This window comes from Columba livia, chromosome Z (genome assembly GCF_036013475.1).
Source record: "Columba livia isolate bColLiv1 breed racing homer chromosome Z, bColLiv1.pat.W.v2, whole genome shotgun sequence".
NCBI classification, from domain to species: Eukaryota; Metazoa; Chordata; class Aves; order Columbiformes; family Columbidae; genus Columba; species Columba livia.
Genome location: NC_088642.1, coordinates 17030287 through 17057179, shown reverse-complemented (window position 1 = coordinate 17057179; position 26893 = coordinate 17030287). Strand labels below are relative to the sequence as shown.

Below are 26893 nucleotides of genomic sequence, written 5' to 3'. Positions count from 1 at the left end.
TGTCTAAAGCTCTGTCATAGAACACAACCTCTTGAAACAATATAAGAGGGTGACTTATTCTTTTAGATGCTCCCTTTCTGATCCATGAAAACAAAATCACTTTATCACAGTGCTTCTCAGAGAGCACTGGAACAACTTGTATCCTAGGCAAACCCAGACTAAGTTCTGAACTCCTTATGCAAACATCAATATACAATAGCCATTAAATATCAGATGCCTATTCTGTGATGAATCAACCAAGTCTCCCTTCAAGTGAGCTGTTGAAATCTGGGTAAGCACACTTGTCAAAGACAATTTGAAGTCTGCATTTAAATTTATGGTTTGTTCCTTTTACCATTGTGTGATTGTTCAGAACAGCAATACAAGGAACAGCATCAAAGAGTACATCACAAGTCTGAGAAGCAGAGGAACAAGTCACTCGATATAAATAAATTACAGGATCTTTTGTCATTCAGAAGATGGTACAAAAGCCTCTTTGAAGTAGGAGACTTTCACATTTAAGTCAAGAACTGCCCATCGGAATTCTTCATCGGAAGGGAGTCTAAACAACAACTTATAAGAACTATGGATTAGTCTGTTTGTCCTACATGTGCTGGTACTGTCAACACTTAATATTTCTTTCACTAGGCACTTAATTATTTCAGTCATATCAAGCCACTCCCTCCCCTTCTTCCCAAAATCAATTCTACACCAGTCTACTGTGAGTTACACCTTATTTTACCAATTAATATTAATTGGTAATAATGAGCACATTGTTCCCAGAAAGGCACTGCAATCTAGAAGAGTAGTAAGAATTCACTAACAGAGGTTTTCCAAACAGAAATCTACTTCCCACCCCACCCAGTTGTGGTCCACAACTCAAGAGTCATTCTTGAAGTCCACTAATTTGCAAAGTAACCATTATGTTTTGCTAATTACTATCCATCAGCACCAAGATAAGAGTAATAAATATTTATAGCTTTTCTCCAAAAAATACTGTGATCAGAAGCTAGACAAGATGCAATTACATAGATTAGTTACAACTGTGCATCAGTACTTCTTCCAGAATTGCCAAAAATCTTACCACCTCACTGTAGCTGGGAACTTACAGAGTTTAGTACTGAAGAGTTTTTGGACTATGCTGAGTATATGCCTTGCTTCAGTCTTCTGATTTACCTGAAGTATGATATTAGAGAAAAAAAGTTGGTACCACTCATTTAAGTGTTCCAAGTAAGCATGCTTTACTTTTCAGATAAAATTAATTCTCAGAATAAGACATGAACATGTATACCAACATATTCCACAGCCTACATATACATTTACTGCAGCAAAAGCCAGACAGAACAACTCATATTCAATAGGCAAAGTAACTATCAGACATTCACCAGTTATAGAACTTGGTCAAAACCTAGCCCAACTTAAATAAAAATGTCCTTTCCTTCCTTTTCAATGATGCTTCATGTCTTTCAAAATTAGGCTCCACTTAGATTTCTTTTTTGCTACATCTTTCCTTTCAACCTAAATTCTACTCAAACACTTTCTCTCACCAAAAATATTTAATATATTTCACTTACCAGATTTCTTCTTAGGCTGGCTAACTAAAATTAACAGCTATGAATCTAAATAATTATTTTCTTTTTTTAAATGTACTTATTAATTGTTGTTCCTGCATGTAAAATGAGTTAACAGTTTTCTACACAATTTTCTCCATCATTCTAGGCAATCTACTTCTGTTTTGCTGTGCTTTTTCCACTTGCGGAATGTAGGTAATGCTTATTTTCTAAATGTTTTGTTTGATTAAAGGGTTTGTAGGGTTAGATTTATAGTCACAACATTATTGGGTCCACTCTTTGTAAATGAGTGCAAAAATATGTTATTAAATCAAAATGATTTGACCATTTGTTTCTCATTTTAAATCCAGCCTTATTAAAGCACATACATTTAAAAAACAGACTTTAGCTACACATGTTTTAAGTCACTTACTGGTTCTTCTTTAACCACCAGGCACAAATCACCATCACTGCTACGAGTGCCAAACCCATTCAGTGAAGACCCAACCAAAAAGAGTCTGCTCTCTGCAACGGAAGAATCACAAAATAAAGACTGAGGCGACATATCACAGCTTAAGAGAACGGAAGAACCGCGAACCTGGCAAACATTCAAATTGACACCAAGTCATCAAATTCAAAACATACGTGGAAAAATTCGCTGAATTTCTCTCTGGAGTTCTGTTCTGCAGAGCTCTTTTCTGTTCAAATCACAGAGCTGTTGCTGACACGCTTGAAACAATTCGAAAATCTGCTGACTTAACTTGACACACACATTGAAAAAGTAAAGATACAGAGAAGTGAATATTCTTTCCTGCCAGAGATGCAATAATATGAAATAGAGAAGACTTCACTAAATTAAAAAAAATATCTTTATTTCACATGACCTATTCCATTGTCTAGTTTTACTGCACTTGAATTCATATTGAAAAACTCTCTAGAATAAAATTCTGCAAAGCTTTTGAATATAAATTTCTTCAATCTATAGTAAAATGTCTGTCCACAAAAAATAATTTTTGCCTCATCAGTAACTGCAGCCTTTCAGGGAACTAGCAGTGAAAGACCAGATATATCTTACGCTGACTTCGACCTCAACAGTTTGCGTAAAAGTCATAGGAAGATAAGTAAATATTAAAGTTGATTTAAGTTATCTTCCTTTTTTTATCCCACACAAACTATTAAAGAAGTAGTCAGATCTTTGATGGAAGCAGATATTATCTGTTTCTCTTTCACACCACCGCCATAAGCTATAATCAACAGACACACTAAAAAGTCGTGTGTCATGTTGGTGCAAATAACGTATGAACAGGAATTAGCCACGTGCCCTTTTTTTAAATAAAAAAAACCAAAAACCACAGTTCTAACTCCACTATCCTTCTCCCCATTCCCAATTAAGTGACAAACGGACCATTCTTCCAGTTTCTACTTTCTGGAGCAGACACGTAGATTTCCTGGCACTAGCATGAAAACCCAACAACAGAACGAAATACCCACCCCATGTTACCCCAAAATGCTCCAAGTGCAAACACGCACAAGAAGGGCCATGTAGGACCACAGCAGCACCTACATTTTTTTATATTCCTTCTAATGACAGCTCAGTGATAGACACCTCATGTCACTGTCAAAGAGCCTTGCAGAAATTTTTGTGGTCCCCCCAGAACCATTGGACCCTGCCCACTCCCAAGGCAGACATAACGCACAGGCATAGAAAGATATTACCTTATCTTTGGTTACAGGGAGTGTGGTTTCTTTAGGGTATGGAAACACATTATCTCGCGATGGAAGGACAGATCCAGTTAAATCTGGTATGTAACGTGCACTGAACGCTGGAGATTGAACTGATCCTGGAAAGGAAAATCTACGTTCTTCTGGTGAAGGCACTGCTTGGTTAACTACAGTTGTTTCGGAATTATGTGAATGAAACCGCTGCCGTTTGACATCATGGGGAACACTTTGTCCACTTAGTCTCCTAAAAAACAAACAAACAACAATACGAAAAATATGCCCAAACCCAAGGAATTTCTCTATTTCGCAAGTTCCAACCTAAGATTAAAAGACAGTTGCTACAAAGTACAAATACCAACTCAGGCTAGATGCTAGATACCAAGTGAAATAGACCTGGAATGGGAAAAGAGAATGCACAACTGCGCATTTGCACCTACCCTTGAAACGAATGGATGCAACTGCTTTACCAAAGTGTCTATATTAACCAGTTGAAACCCACATGGCAAGTTCAGTTAAGCAGGACAGTTTGGAAAGCTGATCATACTACTTTGGTGAAAACAGACTTATTGCCAAAACCAAAACAAATATATACAGACTATGTAAGGTTACTTTTCTTTTAAGCCAATGTTAAGTGCAGTGAGAAGTTGATGAATAAAATAAATTCAGTAGTGGGGAGGGAAGAAAGAGAAACGTATCAAAACAGACATTCAAATTTCAGCATTTCTCTGTGTCTTAGACTGTACAGACAGTAGACAGTAATCTGTGCAAAAAAGAAACACCATTCATTTGACAAATCAAATTAATGATTTTATTAAGCTTCACAGGTCATAAACCCAATGTCTCATTTTCAAACACTAGTCTGTGTCTCCTCATGAAATAATTTGGCACAGGAATTCAAATATATTTGAAGATATCTAATGATTGACAGCCTTTTGGCATCTGAACTGTTCATTAATAAAAAGTTGTACTGAAAGCTGACCAGTGGTAGAAGAATGTGGTCCATCCACAGTAAAAAATAAAAGAGGACATTCGCTTTTCTTTTAATACATCAAGTATTGCATAAAGTTAACAGGTATCAGGGCACTTACCCTTTTTTTTTTTAATTAAAACATATGAAATCAAATGTTCATATTTATCAATGAATTACCTATTAATAAAACTATAGTCATTTATTGTAGTCAGAAAAGTTGGCATCAAGGTAATTTGGAGACCTGGACAGACAGTATTATTAATAATGAAAATTTAACTGAAGAGACTTCAAGCCATTATTTCAGTTTCCAAGTCTGAGAAGTTCTGACAACATCTGCCTGCAATCCTAAGGGAACTCCTAATGTTAAGTCTAAACATAATGCTGTTTCAGCCAATTTGGACTGAAAGGAACTTGCATGAACTCAGGTTGAGCAAAAATACCTTAAGAAGAGTCAACTCAAGATCTAAGGATTAACTAGTTGACTGTGAATCTCCTAAAAGAGCATAGCTGTCCATAAACCAGACTGATGAGAGGAAAACATGCATGCAGCATGAAGCCAGGAACTTGTTTAATTCATGCGATAGTTACATACTCGACTATAGCTTAATACCATGTATTTAACTGTACTTATTTTCTCATCTGTTAAATCTGGAAGAGAAAGAGCATACAGGAAATACTTTTGAGGAGAGATTACATAAAGCTTCCTCCCTGTCAGCTGATTAACAGAATTCTTACAAACATACATTAACTACTATTTCTGAACTGGTAAGGAGAACTAATTTTTTCCTGTAATGTTAAGACAAAAATAAAATCATACATTCATCTGAAATCCATCTTTCTGTTGCAACTAAAGTAACAACGGAAGTTACGCAAATTCAAATAAGTTCAGTTTTTTTAAAAGTAGAAAAAGCTATGTCTCTATAAAATTCCTCTTAAAAAAAAGAACTTAGATAAGCTTGAATTTAGCACTTTCTATTTTAAAAATACAGCATCACATAATTAAAATCAGGAGAAACATCTAGTGTGTCATCAGAAAAACACCACAATTCCCATAAAACACTGAGGGTGCAGTCTTAACTTGACAAATTAAAAGGAAGAGAACACTCAATTTATTCACAATAAATAACACAAATAATAAAACGTAAGTCACAGTTCCATAGGGCCACAGCTGTTGGCAAAAACTACACATACCCAGTCACTTATGAGAATTAAAATTCTCAAAAGCAGGTACATTAACACTTTAAAGAGCTATGACACTGCCTGTTTCATAAAAAAAGCCCATTTTATTAACTATTCTTGCAACTTCTAACAAAATTCAAGCTGCACAATAAATTGGTATTACACAAGATTCATCACAGGTACATTACAACCAGAATTAATTACACATACATATACGAAGAACTTACTTTCTTCCTCGGAATGATGTGGAGGCATCTGACCTACGTACTGGACTGTCATTTCCATAACTCACTGGCTGTGGTGTAACAGGTGGAATAGTTGTAATATTCCCACTCAAAAGAGTCCTGGAAAGACCAGAGTCCACAACTATTATTCATATGGTAACTAAGATGTTTTTTTATGGGTTGTTAGTTTTTCTTAAGTGAATATTAAACTCAGCAAGTACTGCCATTTTTTTTCCTAGAAGCAATATATCTGTCTTTTCTATCCAAAATGAAGACATATTTCAGTATCTATTTTTCGCTTAAAAACTAGAAGACTACAGACACGTGAGGTTAGCAAACAAGTTAAATCAGGTTATTGTTAAATTTAAGAGTCTAAAGAACACTATAAAACACTATCGCTGTCTTCAAATCTAGCCCCAAGAATAAACATTTCTTCCCCTTCTAATCTCCTCCCTGTTTTTCCCAGTAAACAAATAAAATTGAAAATTTTTAAAACGGCACAGTGGATTATTAAATCTAACCAGTGCAACGGCATCCCACGCATTACTCACAATGCAGGAGAGCATTAAATCTGGCAGGCCACCAACAGAAACAATACAGCTCTGTTTTACAAGACACCTTCCTATTTTTTAAAGTTTAATGCAGTTCAATGTTAAAAACCATGAAAAACATCCTACATAAACAGAAACACTTATTTCAAGAGACTTTTAGCTCTCTTTTTCAACCCAATTCCCACTATCAAATCTTACAGTACTTACACTGCATTTGGAAAGTTAATCTGAACATCAACAACTTCCTGGCAGGAGGCAAGAACAGGTGCTATATTTAGAGGAAGCTTATTGAAGAAAGTGATCTGGTGTTGACGATTTGGAGGGAAGGGTGAACGACCCAAGTTCGAGGAATTTGGGAACATGCTTCTTTCTACTTAAAGTGAACATGAATCCTTTTAGCTAGACTAAAAAAAAAAAAAAATAATCAAAATTAGGCCATCAGGCAACTAGAAATATTAATTACCTTTTAAACTATTGTTTTAAAAATTCAAATAATCCAGGATATATTTCCATAAATTGTCTAAAATTATTGTGATTGTAGGCTACTTTAATCTTCTTTTAGGACAAAACACTAAATAAAAATACTATACACACTTAAAACACTTTTAAAGATAAATAAATTAAGCAGTAATTTTGAAACTTTTTTTTTTTGCTCTCATCCATTTTAATTTTAGAAAAATTACATGACAGAAGACACAAAAGTTTAACCTCAAGGAAAAGTAACATATTACAGTGGAATATGTTTCTTCTTTCAAACATTCCACCCTGAGGTTTAAAATATATGGAAAGAAACACTTGACTGCATCATAAGAACATGAAAATGCAGCTGATAATGAAAATTAAATTAATTTTTAGTAAGTTGTTTTTTTTTTTTCACTGGAAAAAACACATCAGAACATTCTTAAAACCAGTTATCAATATGGTACATATCTCTTAGCTGCAATGAAAACCTGACACTTTTCAAGTTTCTTCATTTGTTTTTTACTTGTCTTGTGGAAAAAGTGCTGATACAATTTCCATGCCAGGACATGGAACTATCACCACAGAGTAGTCTAAGTTTGGAATAAAATCAAACTTTCACTTCTAAGGTTCTCCTAATACAAATCTAAAAAATAACTATAACTATAACTATAACTATAACTATAACTATAACTATAACTATAACTATAACTATAACTATAACTATAACTATAACTATAACTATAACTATAACTATAACTATAACTATAACTATATATATAAAACTATATATATAGTTATATTAAGAGTTACATTCATTCCCTCATACACTGAAAGAAAACCAGTTATTCCTAACTTTACTGTAGTAAAGCCTCACTGATACCACACTCTTGCAGTCTTTCACCTACCACTGTGGACTGTTGTCATGCTTTAACCTCCTCAGACAGACCCGACTGTCACTGCACGCAGCACGGAACCTATGCAAACAAATTCCAAGGTGTTTATTTGCTCAGACTTGTCTTCGTTCCTTACTTCCCATTATGACAACTCACACTAGTGAAAACCTGATACCACCCACATGGCATGGACATTCATGTACCAGCTCCAAGAAAAAGCTGTCAAGACTAATGCTCTCACAGTGTCCCCTCTTCCCTTTTTTTTTTTTCCCCTGATGGGGGCAAGGGAGATGAAGTATTATGTATTAGCAAAGGTTCTTTTTGCAATATTTACTGTCAATTCTGCTGAAGAAACAAAACTGAATTTCAGGACAGGAAAGTCGCCTGACATTTACATTTAATCTGGATTATATTCATATGCAGCCTAAACTTCTCCATGTGTAGTACAGACAGGTGATGTAACAACTGCTAACACATCCCATTCATTTCTGAGCAGTCCAGGCAGTTAATGGATACAGAATCAGAATCATTTCAGCTGGAAGAGACCCTCAGGACCATTGAGTCCAACAACAACGTAACTCTAGCACTAAACCATGTCCCTTAGAACCTCATCTAAATGCCTTTTAAACACCTCCAGGGATGGTGACTCCACCACTTCCCAGGGCAGCCTGTTTCAATGCCTGACAACCCTTTCTATGGAGTTTTTCCTCGTATCCAATCTAAACCTCCCCTGACACAACTTGAGGCCATTACCTCTTGTCCTACCACTTGCCACTTGGCAGAAGAGACCAACACCCTCCATGCTACAACCTCCTTTCAGGTAGTTGTAGACAGCGACAAGGTCTCCCCTCAGCCTCCTTTTCTCCAGGCTGAACAGCCCCAGTTCCCTCAGCTGCTCCTCATCAGACTTGTGCTCCAGACCCCTCACCAGCTTTGCTGCCCTTCTCTGCACTCTTTCCAGCACCTTCATGTGCTTCTTATGATGAGGGGCCCAAAACCGAACACAGGATTCAAGGTGGGGCCTCACCAGTGCCGAATACAGTGGCACAATCACTTCCTTACTCCTGCTGGCCACACTATTCCTGATACAAGCCAGGATGCTGTTGGCCTTTTTGGCCACCTGGGCACACTGCTGGCCCATGTTTAGCTGGTTGTCAATCAACACCCCCAGATCCTTTTCTGCCAGGCAGCTTTCCAGCCTCTCTTCCCTGAGCCCATAGCGCTACCTGGGGTTGTTGTGACCCAGGAGCAGGACCTGGCACTTGGCCTTGTTAAACCTCGTACAATTGGGCTCAGCCCAATGATCCAGCCAGCACAGATCCCTCTGTATGGCCTTCCTGCCCTCCAGCAGATCAACACTCATCAGTAACAGAACCATGTGCCAAAACTCACAATTGAGTTGCAAAAGCAACACATTCTTTTTTGTCCTTCAAGTTGTAAATACCTGAAAGAGATGTTGTAAGCAGCAGAAAGAAAAGCAATGAGGGAGTTACCTTCCAAAGCCAGAATGCTGCAGTAACACTGTAATCCCACGGTAGCTATAAGGGCATTTACCGCGGGGTTCAGCAGATACTACGCAGAAGGAATTGCCAGGCTCCTCAGAAAGTTCCGTATTCGTTACAACTCGGATACACTTGTTCTAGCGGGCACTCCTCCCAAGTCAGCGCGAACTCTGGGGGAAGCACGCAAGCCCGCGCCTCACGGTGCCCGCGCAGGGCAGCCCAGCGCACACGTCGCTCCCGCCAGCCCGCCCCGGCTCCCGGCGGCACGGCGGAACGCGGCCGGCGCCGCCCCCACCCCGCGGGCCCGAACCACCCCCGGCGACTCCCCCCACAGCAAGAGAGGAGCCCCGCACCTCGCCGGGAGACGCACGACAGGCCTGGGCGGGGGCAGGTGGGGCGAGCAGCAGCGGCGGCAGCAGTGGAGGTGGAGGTGGTGGCGGCGGCGGCACCGAGCGCGCCCCTCACCCGCGGCCTCCCCGCGGCGGCCCGGCCGAGCGGAAGCCGCGGCTCCTCCAGCTTGCGCGCTGCCCTCTGACCCGGAAACAGAGACGTTGGCAGGAAGCGGCCTCTCCGCCCGGCTCTCCCGGCGGGGCCGCGCTGCTCTAAGCGGCGCGGCGCATGCTCGGGGGCGTCAGCCGGGGGGACCGGGGCCGGTAGCGGGGCCGGTAGCGGGGCCGGTAGCGCCCAGGGCAGCTGCCCGCAGGGGGGTGGGAGCGCGGGGTGGCTCGGGCAGCTCTGTGCTGCCGGGCCGCAGAGGTCCTGGCGCGGCCCTCAGCTGGGGCTGCAGCTGCGCCTCGTCTCCTTAAAAGCGGAAACCGGAGGCCCACGCTCACGTGTGTCCTTTATCTGCCCCCAGCCGTCAGGATTCGCTCGTGGGTTGCCTTGCACAGCCGTCCTGTGCTGGCAGAGTACAGCTCACAGTGCTCCACTGGCAACCGGTCCTGGCTGAGGCCCGGAGGTGGAAAGGACAGTACGGGTATTGTGCTCTCTGAAGTTATTGACCAATAGTAGTAAGACTGCTGTGAAGTCAAAAGGATAATATTTGAATAAATAAGTTAGGATTTGGCCACCAGAGATTTTGGGCGTACTAGGATAAATTTGAAGTCAAGAACAGGCTGAAATGTGCCCTAAAGGATCAGGAGTTCAGGAGATAAGAGCCAAATCAAGGTTTGATTCCTTCCCCTTGAAATAAATAACTTACATTTTTTCTATGGATAAACAACATTTAATCCAATTCCTTGTATTCCTTAAACACGTGTTCATTAGAGCATAAGCAAAACAGCGCTGGGTGCGCGGGGGATTCGCTCCGCCCAACACGCACACCTTTAAACAATATGTGTGCTTAAATACAGTATGGTATTACATATTCATAATGACCCAGGAACGCCTATACATATTCATGACCTTTCCCGCTTCTGATTAAAATGAGTCTCAGATAACCATTTCCACAGACTCTCCCCTGTTGAGCCTGCGCAGTGCCACTTGGTGAATTTGAGGAGGGGTCTTTAGGGGTCTTTGGATGAAGGCTCCTTCAGCTTCATCACAGTGAACTTTTTACCTTTGGCTCATTATGTTGAATTGACTGGAACCCAAGCTGCCAAGTTGAATGAAACCAGACTGGCGCCCCCTTTTGGTGTAAATCTTCGTTATCTTGTCTCCTCAAGTTTACAGCCAGGTGCAGTAAAACTTCTTATCTTGGCATTCGATGGGGTTCTGTTCTTCTTAACATAAAGCTCTAAACTAAGCATTTATTGTGTGACTAAGCCTTAAAGTGTTAGCTTGTTAGTAGGCACCCATTATAAGTTTAGTTAACCCTTAAAATGTTAGTTCCCTCTGTCAATATAACCTCTTAAGCAAGTTTCATAACTTTTTACATAGAACTTAACCGTCTTTTTCCAGGTTCAGAGCCCGTGCCTCATTTGGTTATATCTGTAAACATTAAACATCTTAGCACGAATCACAACTGCATTTTTCACACCCTGGAGAAGGGCAGTTACCGTAAGTGAACTCTTGGCGTTGAGCAGATACTGAAACAGAAGAGTTTGCTCACACAGACGCACTGCTGAAGCTTCCGTGGTTGGGAGGGCAGGGGTAAGGCGAGGGCATGCTCCGCGGAGAGCAGGCCATGGCTGAGCCGTTGCGGCTTGAGGCTCTGGCTACTCACAGATACCTAATGGATGAGAATGGGGAAAACTGCAGGGGCCCAGGTGAAGCGGAGCTGCAAAAATAACCCTTCCTTCCGGACCTTTTCATCTTGGCCGTGGCTTGAGATCCTTGTATAAGGGTTAGCCCATGGCTATGGTTCACATTACATTTATGACAAACCCTAGTGGCATATATGGAGTGAAGCTGCAAAGGTAGTGCCAAAAGGAGGTTTAGACACAAAGAAATTTCCTTTAACGATTTTTAATTTTAGCCATTCTTTTGTCTATCTGTCTGTCTATCTATGTACCTATCTATTTATTTGGGGTCTTATAGTAAGGCTCAGCACTTGGATGAGAATGGGGGGATGAGAATGACTTGGTTTGAGGCTGTTAGCAATCAGGACACATAACCACGGTCATAGTTATATGCGGTGCTTTTATTTCAGCGCTGGGAAACCAGGGGTTCACACCCAAAGCTGGCTTCGACCACTGATTCGAACTCCACTACATTTATACAATTTGGTCACATACATATTCATTAGGGTTACAACGTATGTATTGCATATTCATCAGATTACATCATTATTTCACAATACCAGTTGCAACCCCTTGGAACTACTCTAAGCATGCGCAGTGTCCTCTGGTGGTCGTCCAGGGGGTCTTCAGGATGAAGTAAGGAGTCTTCTTCACTTGTGAACTTTTCACCTTTTGTCACTGCACATGCGCACTGTTCCTATACTCATTATAAAATCATGTAAAATACTCAGGTTTCTTAGATGTGCATCCTCAGCACATTCTACCCATTCAAGATAAGATAAGGACTTAGAACTAACAGAACTAATTTTCAGTTCTCTACTCTCAAACTAAGAGATAAAAACTTGTATACCACCTGTGAAATTTCAAGATAAGGTGAGAATCTTGGATACAGTTTACAAAAGCAAAATACAGCTAACTATAACAAGGCTGGGGTCTGAGTTCGGAGAGAGACATGGCCTGAGGGTCTAGGTGGAGTGGGACTGCAGAGAAGCTGCCAAGAGAAGGTTTGAACAGCAGGAAATGGCTTCTGGGCAATTTTAGGGCTAGAAGAAAGGCAGTTCCCTGGGGTGTAGTTGTGGTGGGCCTGCAAAGTGGCTGCCTAGGGGTGGTTTGGTCGCAGAAGACTTCAGTCTTCTCAAAGACTTCAGTCAAGGCTGTGTTTGGGTTTACCTGGGGTTAAGACTCTGGGCACATTTAAGGTGAGGAGAGGACAGTTCCTAGGAGTCTAGGTGGAATGGGGCTGCTGAGGGTAGGTCTGGGCTGCAGAACAAATTCTCCGGGGACTTTTTTATCTGGGCTACTTTTGGTGCTGTCTGGTGATAAAGCTCTATGAACTTCTTAAGGTTGAAAGAGAGATGAAGCCTAGGGATCTAGGTGAAGCAGGGCTGCAGACAGGCTGCCAAGGGGAGGTGTGGGCTGCCAAACCAGTTCTTTCTTGAGGGCTTTCATCTGTGTCACAGTTTGAGTTTTCTGTGCCTGGCCACTCTAGGGGTTTGGATTAGAAGAGACACAAAGCTGAAGGGTCCTGTTGTGGTGGGGCTGGAGAAGGGTTCCTAAGGGCAGGGTTGTGCATCACAAAGAATTTAATCCTGAGGTCAGAGCACACTTAAGATTAGGGCTAGGGTAAGGGATATGGTTTATAAATGATACAAAGTCCCACTGTGAGTTGTTGGAGGGGCCGTTGATAAGGATTTGAAACACGAAGTATTGGGATGAAGGAAAAGTTCACCTCTGTGGAAGAATTCAGTCCCAGAGAGCTTAAACATAGGTTGAGTAGCATAATAGATCTTTAGTTTCATGAGAATCCTACCACTACCAGTTATGCTGGACTTCAATTTTCATCTGGAACTCAGCCCTCTTTGTATGTTCTTTGTTTGGAATCAAAATGTAACTTTCCAGTTTCTGCCCAAGGCAGAAACTTTGTGTTTTAACTGTAACAGTCTGTGATACAACACCTGACAGCTGGATTTCCCCATTCAGCCCATTCAAATGGTTTTCTCCAGACCATTTGACCACTTGTCACTATAATCTATCTGTTAACCAACAACATGTCATTCTTCGAGGTTTCTCACATTTGCCATGGGGTCTACAATAAATATAACCTAATACAATCAATATACCTCATAGCACGTAGTGTTTATACCAGTATATTAGGCATCAACATTTATCATACAGCAAATAAGGGAAAAAAAAAAAAAAAAGAGCTCATTTGCTCATTTACCTGACTAAGGTAACCTATGTTGCTGTGTTTTTCCTTGTTTCCTTTTCCTCGACTCGTTGGCACAAGGCACCCTGATATTTTGTGTTTGCCTTAATCTAGATACTAAATCCAACATTTTTTTCTTTGTGTGAAAAATGCAGTTGTGATTCGTGCTAAGATGTTTAATGTTTACAGATATAACCAAATGAGGCACGGGCTCTGAACCTGGAAAAAGGTGGTTAAGTTCTATGTAAAAAGTTATATTGACAGAGGGAACTAACATTTTAAGGGTTAACTAAACTTACAGTGGGTGCCTACTAACGAACTAACACTTTAAGGCTTAGTCACACAATAAATGCTTAGTTTAGAGCTTTATGTTAAGAAGAACAGAACCCCATCGAATGCCAAGATAAGAAGTTTTACTGCACCTGGCTGTAAACTTGAGGAGACAAGATAACGAAGATTTACACCAAAAGGGGGCGCCAGTCTGGTTTCATGCAACTTGGCAGCTTGGGTTCCAGTCAATTCAACATAATGAGCCAAAGGTAAAAAGTCCACTGTGACGAAGCTGAAGGAGCCTTCATCCAAAGACCCCCAAAGACCCCTCCTCAAATTCACCAAGTGACATTGTGCAGGCGCAACAGGGAAGGGTCAAGGAGGGGAATATGTAAATGGTTATCTGAGACTCATTTTAATCAGAAGCGGGAAAGGTCATGAATATGTATAGGCATTCCTGGGGTCATTATGAATATGTAATACCATACTGTATTTAAGCACACTTATTGTTTAAAGGTGTGCGTGTTGGGCGGAGCGAATCCCCCGTGCACCCAGCGCTGTTTTGCTTATGCTCTAATGAACACGTGTTTAAGGAATACAAGAAATTGGATTAAATGGTTTTTATCCATAGAAAAAGCTTAAGTTATTTGTTTCATTTGCACAGACTGTTCACTCTTGAGGAATTTTCCCCATGCCTTACCTGCATCCACTTGTCAAAATAGCTACATGTCAGTGATGCACCTGAAATAACCTGGCGTTTTACAAATTGCCAGCAGCCTTCTGAGACAAATCTCTGTGCTCTGACATGCTGAGAGCTGTTCTGTTTTTTTCAGTATGTGCCCTCTTGCTTCCTGACCCTGACTGTGATCTCCAAAAGTTAACAGGTTAGATTCTCTTCTGTCAGAAAAGACCTACAAAGCTTTACTTCTGGTTTTAGTCAATCAAACAAACAGACTGCTGGTTGGGAGATACTCAGCTGAACAGCTATACAACAAGGAATTTGAGAACTAGCACTAGAAATTCCACTAGATCCTTGAGAATAGAATAGGGTAAGGATAAGTTGTGTGTGCCTTCAAAGAAAAACTGCTTTAGAATAAAATGGTATATGTACTGTAACAGGACAGTTTGTAAAACTAATTTACTGGAACAACATCAAAGAAACTGAATGACCAATTAAATAAATTTATGATCTATAATTGAAGTAGAGGTTGAATTCAGCCTCTCTAAAAAATATTTAGTTCTAATAGACAGAAAAGAGAGTGGTTTCCAGAACTCATTAGCAAAGAGGTCTCTGATAAACCAGATGCAATCTCTCTCCTAGAATGGAAACAATTATGCAACATTAAAGTTTCCTTTTGGTGCTCTTTGCAATTTCCTGAAACTTTTAGAGCTGGAGTACTCCAGGTACAGCTGCTGTCTGGAGGTAAATAGCGCTGGACAGTTTGGTCAAATAAAAAGTTAAGGAAAAAAACCCCTATTCCTCTGTGGAAACCTGTGTCCAATCTTAAAAAGTCTATAGGCTCTTTATCTCTTGGCACCAGAGAAGGCCTATGGGAACTGGGACAGGTGTATGTTTAGAATGTGCTTTACCATAGCAAACAGCCTGTGAAAGAGCATTTGATACGACTGCTTTTAAAAGTGTTAACCAATTAAGAGTGATTAAAAACATGTACTCATCCTTTCTCTACTGTGAAATTGTTTAACTTACTTGAAACATTTTTTCTGTTTCAGAACCAGCTGTAATATATGATCATTTATGATGTTATTAGTCTCCAGGACTAGGTCTGAAATAATGAAACTTGTACAGTACAGTGCTTCATTTTAAGTATGTCATTTTCATATTTTGTACTGAGACCAAACATGGCAAGTGTATTAAAGTAAGAAATGTAACTCCAATGAAATAAATGGAGCTATAACAGGGATTAATATGGTACAAGATACACAGTGAAGACTACAGCTTTTTAATCATGATACCCATGTGATATGCTTTCCAGTTTGTTTAGAAATCAGGATATTCTGGGATTGATGCCAAACCAGAGACTTAGGTCTAAAATAAATTTCATATAGCAGAGAAAAAGCAGCTTTCCTCAGGAAAACAATATTTTAATAATACTACAAAGAACTTAAATTAGATGTACATTAAGAAACAATATTTAAAAGGTACAAATCAATTGCTGTTGGATGGCAGGTGTCCATGTAAATACCCATCGCATTAAAAACAAAATTCAAAAGTTTAGCAAGTAAATACTGAAGGAAAAAATTAATAATTTTCTTAAACAAATGCCTTATTTTTTTCCCACTGGGCAGCATCCTAGTTTTGATGTTCAACATTCAGCCAAGTTAAATGATGCTAATGCATGCCTTTATATGCTAATTTTGCATATGTATATACATACCATGTAATGCACAGTACAGTATTTATGAAATGTAATTAGTGTATCATAGGCATTGATATGAACACGTTAACTATGCAAAATTGTATGTTACATCTATGAATTCCAACTTAGAATAATAAAATACAGATTTTATAAATATAGTGAAGTATATATTTACAGTTATCCTTATTTGGGATGATAAAAAAACATGTCTACATATGGATGATCCCTGTAGCTTTTCCAGATGAGTTGTTTGTACTGCATCATAGACTACTGTTAAAAATAGACTGGTTTTGATGAGAATTAGGGCTGTTGTGGTAAATGGCTAATTCTATGCACTGGATAGATTAATGAGTATATTTGCGAGCAATTTCATTACTTCAGTGCCTTAGTTTTGTAAATTTTGTAACTAAACTCCTTGAAATACAACTATTTTAAAGGAAGATCTAAGTTCTGGTGTTAACTAAACTTTGTTATTTGATCTTTTGTGTGAATAAAGGCAGTTTTAAAATACATAAGCCAGGTCACAAATTTTGATCTAAAACAGTGGATGATGCCAATTATTTCTGCAGAACTCTACAAAATTCTTTTTTTCACTTAGTTTTGTTTTAATCCATTGTACTATTGGGAGGATATTAATGTTCCCCAAGTCCTAAACTAGTCAGTGAAGTTATTGAAGGGTTTGCCTGATGTGTTAGTTCCTGACGGTTAGGTATTATGGAATTTGATGATTGTTACAAAGGTCCAGTAGACATTTCACTGTGGCACAGTTTTCATCAGGGGCTGAGAAAAATCAATTTACAGTTAATGGATCTGGAGGCAATACCTGCCAATTTTCTTAACTTTGTGCATATATTAACATTCCCAAACTGGAGGACGGACAGATGTAAATGTTTTTCTGTCTTGAACTAAGCACTGTATGGAAAGAGTAAGTATTACCTCTGTTTTATACATAATTAAGCATGCACTTATAGTTAGGAGGACTCAAGGAACACACTGAGATTTGAACAAGTTGGGAAGGTCCTACTATGAGTTAAGAAATGAAAGATAGCTTGCTACCTGCTTTTTTCCTAACACTTCTTATATGCAGTGTCAAAGGCTGAGTAAGGTGTGAGAGCTAGATCTTGGTGGTCAACTTGAATTCTGTTGTATTACGTTTCTTTACTGTGTTCTTGAAGTTTTTAAGTCTGGTTTTGACTGCTTACTTGCTTGTGGAAAATGCATCTGAACGCCCAGTATATTTGATTCAGAAGTATTACCAGGTTTAAGAACTAAATTTCCTCAGCTGGATGTAAATTATGACAGTATTTTATGGAAAAGAAATCTTTTATGTAATGGCTTTGCTGGCAAAGATGTTTGCCCATTGACTAAGAAATTCCTTATTCTTACCCTCCAGAGCAGATTATTAAAGATGTTAGTATTCCAGCTATTGCAAGTCTCCTTAGACAAATGCTATTGTAAAGTTTGCCAGATTTCAAATACATTTGGCAGAACGAGCAACATTTTCAGGTAACATAAAAACTTTAAAATAAAATATACTAGTGTTTAAGAGTTTTTACTCAAGAAATAAGAACATTTTTGTTAACAAGTTTAAAGATTACCTTATACTTTACAATATGTGTAAATGTGTTTTCTTCGGGGCTTTTCTATGAAGCCCTACAGTAGGAATAACTGAAAACATAGTTTTTACCTAGCATTTAAGTAAAGCAGCCTGTAAAGAGCTGGACCTATGTACTTTGGCTCTAAAGCTCAGGTCCCTCTCAAGTTGCTAGCACGTGTGTTACTAGTAAGCTGTGAAAGTGTCTTTCATTTTCAAATGCAGGCAGCCAAGAGATGGACATGTATATGTGTGCCCACACACACTCTTGCTGAGGTCAACTACATAAGTCCAATCAAAAGTTACACATTCAAAATTGGAGCAGTTCTGTATAATGCAGCAGTAATCCACAGTGTTGCTTTTTTCACAACCAGGTGCACTTGGTGTATGTTCTTTAATGAGCTGCAATCCAAATAAAGTAAAGATGTGTTGCTTCTTGCCTTCAGTTTTAATCTGGCGTTTTTCAGGCCATATAGTTTTTTAGCCAGTGTCATAAAGGAAATGAAACAGGGACCCAAAAGGAAGCCAGCACCTTATCTACGAAGAGGCTACCACATATCCATAATACATTACACCAGCTTGAGGCAAGTTCAGTCTTTGTTGCAAGCTATGTATTAGTACAGTTTCTTCTGAATCATTTATAATGTTGCTGTGCAAACTGGGTTAGTATTAGGAACCCTAGAAATGCCAGATTTCAAAATAATTCTTCTATTGGTAAAAGTATTCGGTGTGAAATACTATAGTAAAGCAGCACTGAAGCTGAGCTTTTGAAATCACAAAAGGCAGCAAATGCAGAGTTAAGGTTACCATGGAAACCTTAACTCTACACCTTTAGGTAGGTAGTATATTATGGTTTTAATTACTTCCTCTTTATACAGCTCTATATAGGTGTTCTCCTTTCATTATGTGAATTCTAATTATACTGGCTGTTATTTATAATACAAAATAATTGCACTGACAACTCAACAAACATTAGAAATCAGGCATTAGCTGTGGCTGGCTGTATCTTGCACTCTAATATTAAGGTGACTGTATGATGTGTAGCTAGAAAATAACATTATGGGTAACTTATTGGTCAAGGTATTAAAAAGTGCTTTTTCTGAGTTAGAATTGCATGACATGGCCATCACATTACAGAAATCATAACAAGAGCAGCAAAATCTTAGGAAACACAGACAGTTTACAGGATATAAACTTAAAATGGTATTTCATAGAAGTTTAACCAGGATGATGGTACACTTCTTCACCAAAGCATGAAAATACAGCATTAGTGCTTTACTAATGCACAGTGTTCCTTCCAGCACTTCATCTTGCACTTCACAGGACATAGCTCTTGCTCCTTCTCCTCCAGCTGCCTTCCCAATAACTTGATGAGCAGCATGAAGCCTCTGCAAAGTTTGTATTAGTCTACAAACATGACAGTTCTCCAGCCCAATTCAGAATTCCTGTATCTGCCTGCTAAAGGGGCAGATTTATATGAAGCTCTGCCTTCTTTTAATTAACCCTTGGCTTGATTGAAATACAAGGAATGGCCAGGTGTTGAACATTAGGAACCTCAGGCAGAGAGACATGGCAGCAAGCTGGCATCTTTGGTATCTTGAGGGGTGTGGTAAATTGTATTGTACATTGCTCAAAAAAAGTCCTCTGTCCATGACAGCAATTTGTATGATGTCTGGGAGAATCTGTTTCAGGAGAGGCACACCTGCAACTAAAATGTTCAGTATGTTCATTAAAGTTTAGAAGATTGCAATCAAAATAGTATAAATGAAAGGATGCACTGTGAGACAGATGTTAAAATGAACATCCATAATTTTTGTTTCTCAAACTACTGTTGCACTTCTGGCAGCACTGTTTGGGTAATAGTAAATATAGTTCTAGGAAGTATTAATAATAAAACAGGTGAGTATGATGTTCAGATAATGTAAAATCTTTGTATCTAGTTTTCATTGGCAACTGCTTCCTTCACAAGTTTTAGCTTTCCTGCTGTGGCAAGTGCAAGGATCTATGTTAATCAATTTGTCAATTAATGTGCTGGTTCTGAATATAAGGTTTGGCCTTCCAGCTCAGCCTTTTATCCTTCTGTTGTCTGAAAGAGCAAGTTGTGCTCTTGGTGCTTCCCATAAGGCAAAGAAAGACACTGAGTTACACAAGGTAGCTTCCTGTGGCTTGGATAGTTCCTGTGAAGTAAGTGAATCTGCTGTCGAAATTGACAGGGCAAATGGCAGGAGAGAGCAGGGTGGGAAGGGGATCTTCCCTGGGGCGTCTCTCAGAAAACCGAGTCCTGTTTTATCTTCCAGACTACATATCATGGTCAGCTGGTGTGTAGCAGAGTGTCTGCATTAGTATCAAGTGGCACCCAGTGAATTTTAAGGCAGAAAGGTAATCTTAGACGTAGAAAGAACTGTGCCAAATGACACCCAACAGAATCCAACTGTAAAGGCAAGTGTTCAAGGTTGAGGAAATGACAAGAATGAGGTTGCTCGTGTAATTTTAATTCAGCTGCTTTGCATGTATGTATTAGGCTCACTTCATGTATCCTTCAGTCTGTTGAAACACAAATCCTATTAACCGTCCTAAACGCTACTGTTCCAAAAGTATTTTGTCTCCCAGACGATGGAGAACATTCATGCCAACTTTAAAGTCGTCCCTCAGCTAGAATTACACAGGTGTTGTAGCAAGGAGGGTTTAGGTTCCCCTGAACAGAAATCAGCTACTATAAATATAAAATCATCTTGTCTTTCATTTAATTTCTCTTCCTCTTCCACTTAAAACCTACTTCTGTGGCTCTTCTTGGAGCCTTTACAGCACAAGCCATTTGTTCCCTACAAGTAGAGACAAAGTTTCCACTAGGACATGCACACATTCCAAATAATGCAATTCACAGGGCTCTTTAGAGGAAGATTTTCCTTCACTGCAGATTGTCTACCAAGCAGATCCATCGTATTCACTGAATGAGTTAGAAATTCTGTGCAAAAAAAACCACCAAAACCAAACCAAACCGAAACAAAAACAAACAAAAAACAACAAAACCCAACTATTGTCAGGTAGTTACTTTGTCATAATGTGTATATACACAAGGATATCAACAAGTTGCCAGTGTATCCTCCCTTATGGAATTTCTAACCCGGGACAGTTTAATGATACAAAATTTCAGTGCAATCTCTGGATGTCCTTGGAAGCTGAACCATGAAAGACAGATCCCACCCTGTGGCACCATATGGTCCCAGGTGGGCCACCAGCAGGATGGGGTCATGTTGTTACTCAGTCTCTTCAGAATAACTAGTCCAACTGGCGGTTTACCACTGTTACACAGCCAGCACTGGATAGGGGTGAAATGCAGATGGAGCCTGTCGGTTTCACTGCTGTCTTCTGACAGCAGAAGAATGACATGCAAGCGCCTGCCCTGCCCTTCCCTGCTGAGCACACTGCCCATCCAGTTTCACCCATCAGATCTGAACAGTTCTGTTCCCTCTGTCACACCCGGTCCCACCCTCTGCTCTTTTGACTCCTCAGGTCTGTATTTAACTTTGGCAGTTCCAGCTTCTAAACATCAGACTTCTCTAATCACTGCCCTACCAGTCTGAAGCCTCCCTTCTGCCCTCCAGCTTCTTCATCCTAGTTTTTAATTCAATCAGTTTCCCTGCCTGTTAACCTTTTTCAAGCTTCTCTCACTGGATTTTAGCCCTGGGTCTTCATCTGATCTCTGTTTCATTCTTAGTTCAGTGGTTCCCACTCCTTTTCTTCTCTGTCTGGTACTTAGTCATGGTTTCCACTTGGATTTCTGTTTTCCCATAATTTGAAAAGCAGGTCTGACTTTTTATCAATCTGGCTCCAGACTCAAAGTTGTGTTCTCTCTTAATCCTGAGCTGCAGAATGTCAAGGGAGCAGTCTTTAGAGATTTGTAGGTAACTTCCCAAGTGCGTCTGAGAAGTAGTTTGTTTTTTGAAGTTTAGCCTGTTGTAAATTGGACCACCCTGCCATAGGAATGGAAGAATACTAAATGTGGGAATAAGTAAATAAATAAATATTTGGAATGTTCATGGCCAAATTTCATTTTTCTGCTTGACAGCATGAAGATGTTAGTGCTTCCCAAAGGCTGGCCAAAATTTTCTCACATGGAGAAGAAAAGTATATGCTAAGACTCCATTCTCAGCAGCAGCTGAACTCCAGGTACATGGAAACGCTGCAGAAATAGATGGAAATTCCGGATGTTATTCATGGAAAGATGTACAGAAATACAGCTTAATTTTCTCCAAATCTGACTTTTTCATATTCTCAGAGAAACTTACCTCTAAGAAGGAAAACTCAGGCAGAAAATTAAGCAATTTCTTCAAATATTCACAGATGCTATTGTTAGAATGTCTACAAGAACTTCTAAAAAGTAAGTAGGAAAGAACTGCTAAAAAGAGAAGCTGATTATTCCAAGGCAACCTTGTATTCACTAGTGAATGTGTACTTCATACACTACTAGCTTTCAGACCCTGAGACATAAAAATATTAACCTAGTACTTAAAAGATAGGAAGAACGGATACAGAAATCATGGATGATGTTTGGAATTTGTTGTTTCTAATAGAAATCGACTTGGTCTGGTTTAGTAGGAGTCATCAAGAAGAAAAATACTGTATGATTGCTATGACTTACTCTTTCTGAAAACACAGACCATTTTGTCTATAATGAAAATATGACTGAAAAAGCTTTTTTTATTAGTATGTGATCCACAGAGGACACACTAGAAAAAAAACTCATTGTGTGCAAGTACAGTTTTGCCAAGAAAGGAATCCCGTTGAAGAGGTTTCTGATTCACAGTGCTATTATTGCTACATTCCAAAATGCATAAGTAAAAAATACCTTTTTATTTTTTTTATATACAATATTTTTAGCATCTTCAGCTGAAACAGCAAAAATATCTGCAAGGATTTGGGGAAGCAAAGCTGAGTGATGTATTTAGATAAACTTGGAGTAATTGCACAGAAATTATGAGCTGACATAATCACTCTGCTGGCATAAACTGTGATTTCTGTATGGTCAGAAGAAACGCTGGAGGAAATAACAGCCACTGACAAACCTGACTAAGAGGTTAAAGCATTACTCAGGGCTTAGTATCTTTAATAAATTCCTGTAGGGGTGTAGTGCCACAGAGCTGTGTAGGAGATGTGCGATCTATTTCTGGTGGTAAGACAATGAAATGTTGGAAGTGGGTGCCGGAAAAACAGCATTCACTGGCAACAGGACAGAGATGGAAATATTGGACCATAAGGCATCTCAGGGAATTATGTCATACAGTTCCTTTAAAAAAAAAAAATCTAGTCTTAGTTTGAGAGTTCCACATTTACTTGAGTATAAGACAACATTTAGGTTTCTTCATCTATTTCAGGAGAAATTATGAATGTAAATTTCTCCAGAATCCCTCCAGGACCACCTAATATGGCAATGATGATTTTTCTAGACTTATAAAAATGCAGAGAGAAACCTTGAGCTCAGTGAAGAGGATGCCATTTACTCTTTTCCCCTCATTTTCTCTACTTTATTTATAAATTAAATACAGATCCTGCAAGAGAAAATGATGGAGAAATGATCCCACTCACTGAAAAAAGCATGTGTGTGGGGATAGAGATTTGTGATGAGACAGAAGAAAAGAGGGCAAGGAAAAGGCATAAAGGAGTAGGAGGAAGGAAGAGACACAAAATAGCAGCAATGCACAAGAAGTGAGGGAAGTGTGAGTTGCTGGCTCCCTCATCTTTGAAGGCAATAAACATCCTCTGTTTCCTTAGGGATTTTGGAATTTATACCCATCTGGTATTAAACCAAACGGCAGCTGATGTAAAAGAGCAGTAGTAGTACCCCAGCCCCGAGCCCTGGAGGAGGCCGTGTCTGCAGGCTGCGAACTGCTGGAGGAAGGACGTCTGTCCTTCCAGATATCTTCACCTCCTCCCACATGGAAGCAGTGATGGCTGCCATCTGTGGTTACTTTCCAATCATTGTTTCTTTTGCACCCAGTCCCTATTTTGGAAGGCTGCTCTTGAAGGTACCAGCTTCTTGAAGATCAAAAACCTTCATGCACATTTATTCTTTTGCCTCTTTTTTAGATTTTCTTTCTCCCTTTTTTTGCGTTAGCCTCACACAAAATGCTTGGAGAGCATAATAGTATGTTGTACTGGATTTTAGTTTGATAAACCAAACCAGACAATTTTAATTTTTCTATTCTCAAATAATGGCTCTGAGGTTCCCTAAACATCCTTAGAGTTTCTCTCTGGTTTTGGTGCAGCTAGATTATTTTTTTTTAAAATGTGCTGACTAGAGCTGAACAAGGAATTGGATTTAAAATATTTTCAGCACTTTATCTGGTGAAATGGGATTTCCCCATCTTACAAGCATGTTAGCCTTTCCTGTGGAAACTGTAGCTCCTAATCAATGTACAATCAACCACGACCCATCTGGTTTTGCATGGAGAAAACAGAAGTACTATGGAAGCTCAGGCAAAATTCAGACCCTTGTGGTGCTTCTTGGTTTTCCAGCTGTGTTCTGCTGCTTTTCCAGGACTTTGGCCAGGCCAATGGCCATGTCAATACACAGCAGGCTTGAGATTCAGACAGCACAGCCATCTGTTTTTTTTCCCTCTACAGGTGTCCCACCAGGAGGTTGAACCCAAGCCACCTTTCAGAGGTATCCCTACGGCTGCCAAGTTTACAGGTGTTGCCCCAGCTGGTTGGCTATTCACAGCAAGGGTGTCAGAACAGGGTTTGGGCAGCTCGATTATCGGCTATGAATATACATGCCAGGAATATGCTCCTTCACAGCCACAAATGACAGTCTCTCTCCTGCACCACCCTGTGCTTTACCCTCTGTCGAGGGTTAAGATTGCGGGGTGACAATAAAACCCTGGCAGATGTATTGTTAACCCCCACTCCCCCTCTCACACTTCCCCCTCCCTCTCCCCCCTTTTCACTAAGGAGAGGCGATTGGGAGGAAAAGAAGCACAGAGTGAAGAGAGTTGGAAAAAATTAAAGATGTTTTACTAATGCTACTAATAAGAATAGAGAAAATAATACAAAATATACAAAACCAATCTTGAAAGTCTCAGCAACTGCAGAGCCGGCACCCGAAGTCCTGGTTTGGACTCTGCAGCCAATCGGAGCTGGATTCAGTCTCTCACTGGGCCTCAGTTCGCAGGGACAACTAGCAAGGTCCTCTTCTAATGTCAGCCATAAGCAGAAGGGAAAAAGGCAAAAAGGGCAAAAAGGGACGAGATCCTCGTGATCTCGCACTTTTATATGAAGTATTCATGTGAATGGAATGTTATACACAGTTGGTCAGTTTCTTGGTCTCTTGTTTCTCGTCGCCCCTCTCGCGAGATGTCCATCCATGCTTATCAATAAGTTTGCATTCCATTGCTAGGTTTACCAAAACATGTGTCTGGTTCTCCAGGAAAAATGCAGTTAATATGAAGGCTTTAGCTGACAGGCAAAAATTCACTAAAAGAGAAACTTGTTTTTAACCAAACCAGGACACCCTCCCTGCAGCCATCCATCTCATCTGATTGTGGTGTCTTCGTGGAGCAACAGCCACTGAGCTGCTCCTGGTTTCCATCAGGCAGCATGCTCTACAGCTCAAGACTGCCTCCATCAGAGAGCTCTAGACAAAGAAGTGTTCCAAAACAGCAGGGGAAAAAGAACCCAAACAACCAACTTAGATCTGAGCCTCTTGTCATCACTATTAAATTTCTTCTTGTTATATTAGCTCAGTCTTCAAGATGAGGTGATTGTGTGTTGTTTCTCCTGCTAATGTCTATGATTTAATTGCCTACCTTGCTTTCTCTGTATCTGCATGTACAGTTCAGTCTTACCTGATGGATATCACCATGTTTTTGTATAATATATTAATTTAGAAAACAGCAAGACAGAGGAGTGATTTCAGTAGGCTTGGCAAGCACAAACAAAGTCTTTTTCCAGAGGACAAGTAAGGTTAACTCAACCAAATCAACCTGGAAACTGATCAAAATTGTAAAAGGGTGTAATTGAGACAAAGCTTAAGGCTTAGAGAAAGCTCACTCAGATCAGGAGGAACAGCAACAATAAATATGGAAGGGAAGGAATCAGTTCTGTGGAGCTTCTACATTTAACTGTAATAATGAATTAACACTGTTTAAATGAAGAATTAAGAGGAAATAAAGAAGAACCATGAGATTTACTTGGAGCAATACTTTCTTTGTCCCCACAGCTCTCTTTCTTCACCCAGGATCTTACCTGTACCAGTACTCCTAATTTATTATAGAGGAAGATGAAATGTGCAAGGTGTTTCACAAGTTGGTGAAGACACTCTCAGTATCCCACACGGGGCTGTTCTGGAGATAGCAGTGATTCTTTACCCTTGAACCAACTCACACCTCTCATTCTCAAGTGAACATGCAATTCTTACTCTCAGGGCTAAGTATATGTTTAGTTTCTTTTACATTTTTTTCTTTTATCTGCAGTCTCAGGGATTTCTGGTTTTGCACCCATATGGTGGGAAAACATACTTCATGCAAGCCAAATTTGTGAACAAGTTGAAAGGCAGCGACAGATGGAGCCATCTCTGTGATATCTAAACAAAATACATTGGACATAATGAGATACTAAAGCATTTGCATTAGTGTGTGAGCTTGAGCTGAAAGAACAAAAATGATGCAACAAGAGTTACTCATATGTGGATTTAGAGCCTTAGTTTCTTTGCTCTTGATCTGCGGTTACTGCACGCAAAATGTCATGCGGGACTTAGGGAAGCTAATGAATCTAGGCTCCTAGCTACTTGACATCAAAGAGTATTTATAAGCTGTTGTTTACAATTGCCTAGTCCAAATTATTTTTCTTGTAGTCTCTTTCACTCTTACGGCACTTATATGGAAAAGGAACTCTTGTGGATCTTCATATCCCGCACAAACACTGGGGACTGCCTCAGTTTTATGGAGAGAAGCCTGTGCATCTAATTGGATTTTTTAGTGGAAAATACATAGAGCTTCATTTGTTTCAGAGTTAGCACGTGAAACCCAACTAAGAAATGACAATGGCAGCCCAGGAAAGTAATGCAGCCTCATCATAACTGTGTGTGTTCTGAGTGCTGCCCACAGCAAACCTTGGACTGTTGCCACTTGGTCTAAAGCCTTTGTAGCTCAGTTCTTTTACTTTAGGTTATCAGGTAGTGTGTGAGAAATGGGAAACTGAGGAAGCTGTTGTTTTCTTCCTTGCGAGGCTGTCTG

At 39.8% G+C, this 26893-nt stretch overlaps 1 protein-coding gene across 5 annotated transcripts in view; it reads right to left on the bottom strand.

The window, feature by feature from the left end:
- The window catches only part of TENT2 (terminal nucleotidyltransferase 2), a 42799-nt gene extending 33248 nt beyond the window's left edge, over nt 1-9551 (bottom strand). Inside the window, exons 1-8 of one of the 5 annotated variants that reach the window (XM_065047399.1) lie at nt 9386-9551; nt 7543-7611; nt 6383-6579; nt 5628-5744; nt 3246-3495; nt 2175-2289; nt 1963-2054; nt 1089-1155 (exon numbers count right to left, since the gene is read on the bottom strand). In XM_065047399.1, coding sequence (XP_064903471.1) covers nt 1089-1155; nt 1963-2054; nt 2175-2289; nt 3246-3495; nt 5628-5744; nt 6383-6537 — 796 coding nt within the window. In that variant the 5' untranslated portion in view covers nt 6538-6579; nt 7543-7611; nt 9386-9551. Of the gene's footprint in view, nt 1-1088; nt 1156-1962; nt 2055-2174; nt 2290-3245; nt 3496-5627; nt 5745-6382; nt 6580-7542; nt 7612-8756; nt 8776-9023; nt 9280-9385 lie in introns of those variants that run through there. The other 4 variants (XM_005505947.3, XM_065047400.1, XM_065047403.1 and 1 more) reach the window with 4 other exon arrangements.
- Nucleotides 9552-26893: the final 17342 nt, after the last annotated feature.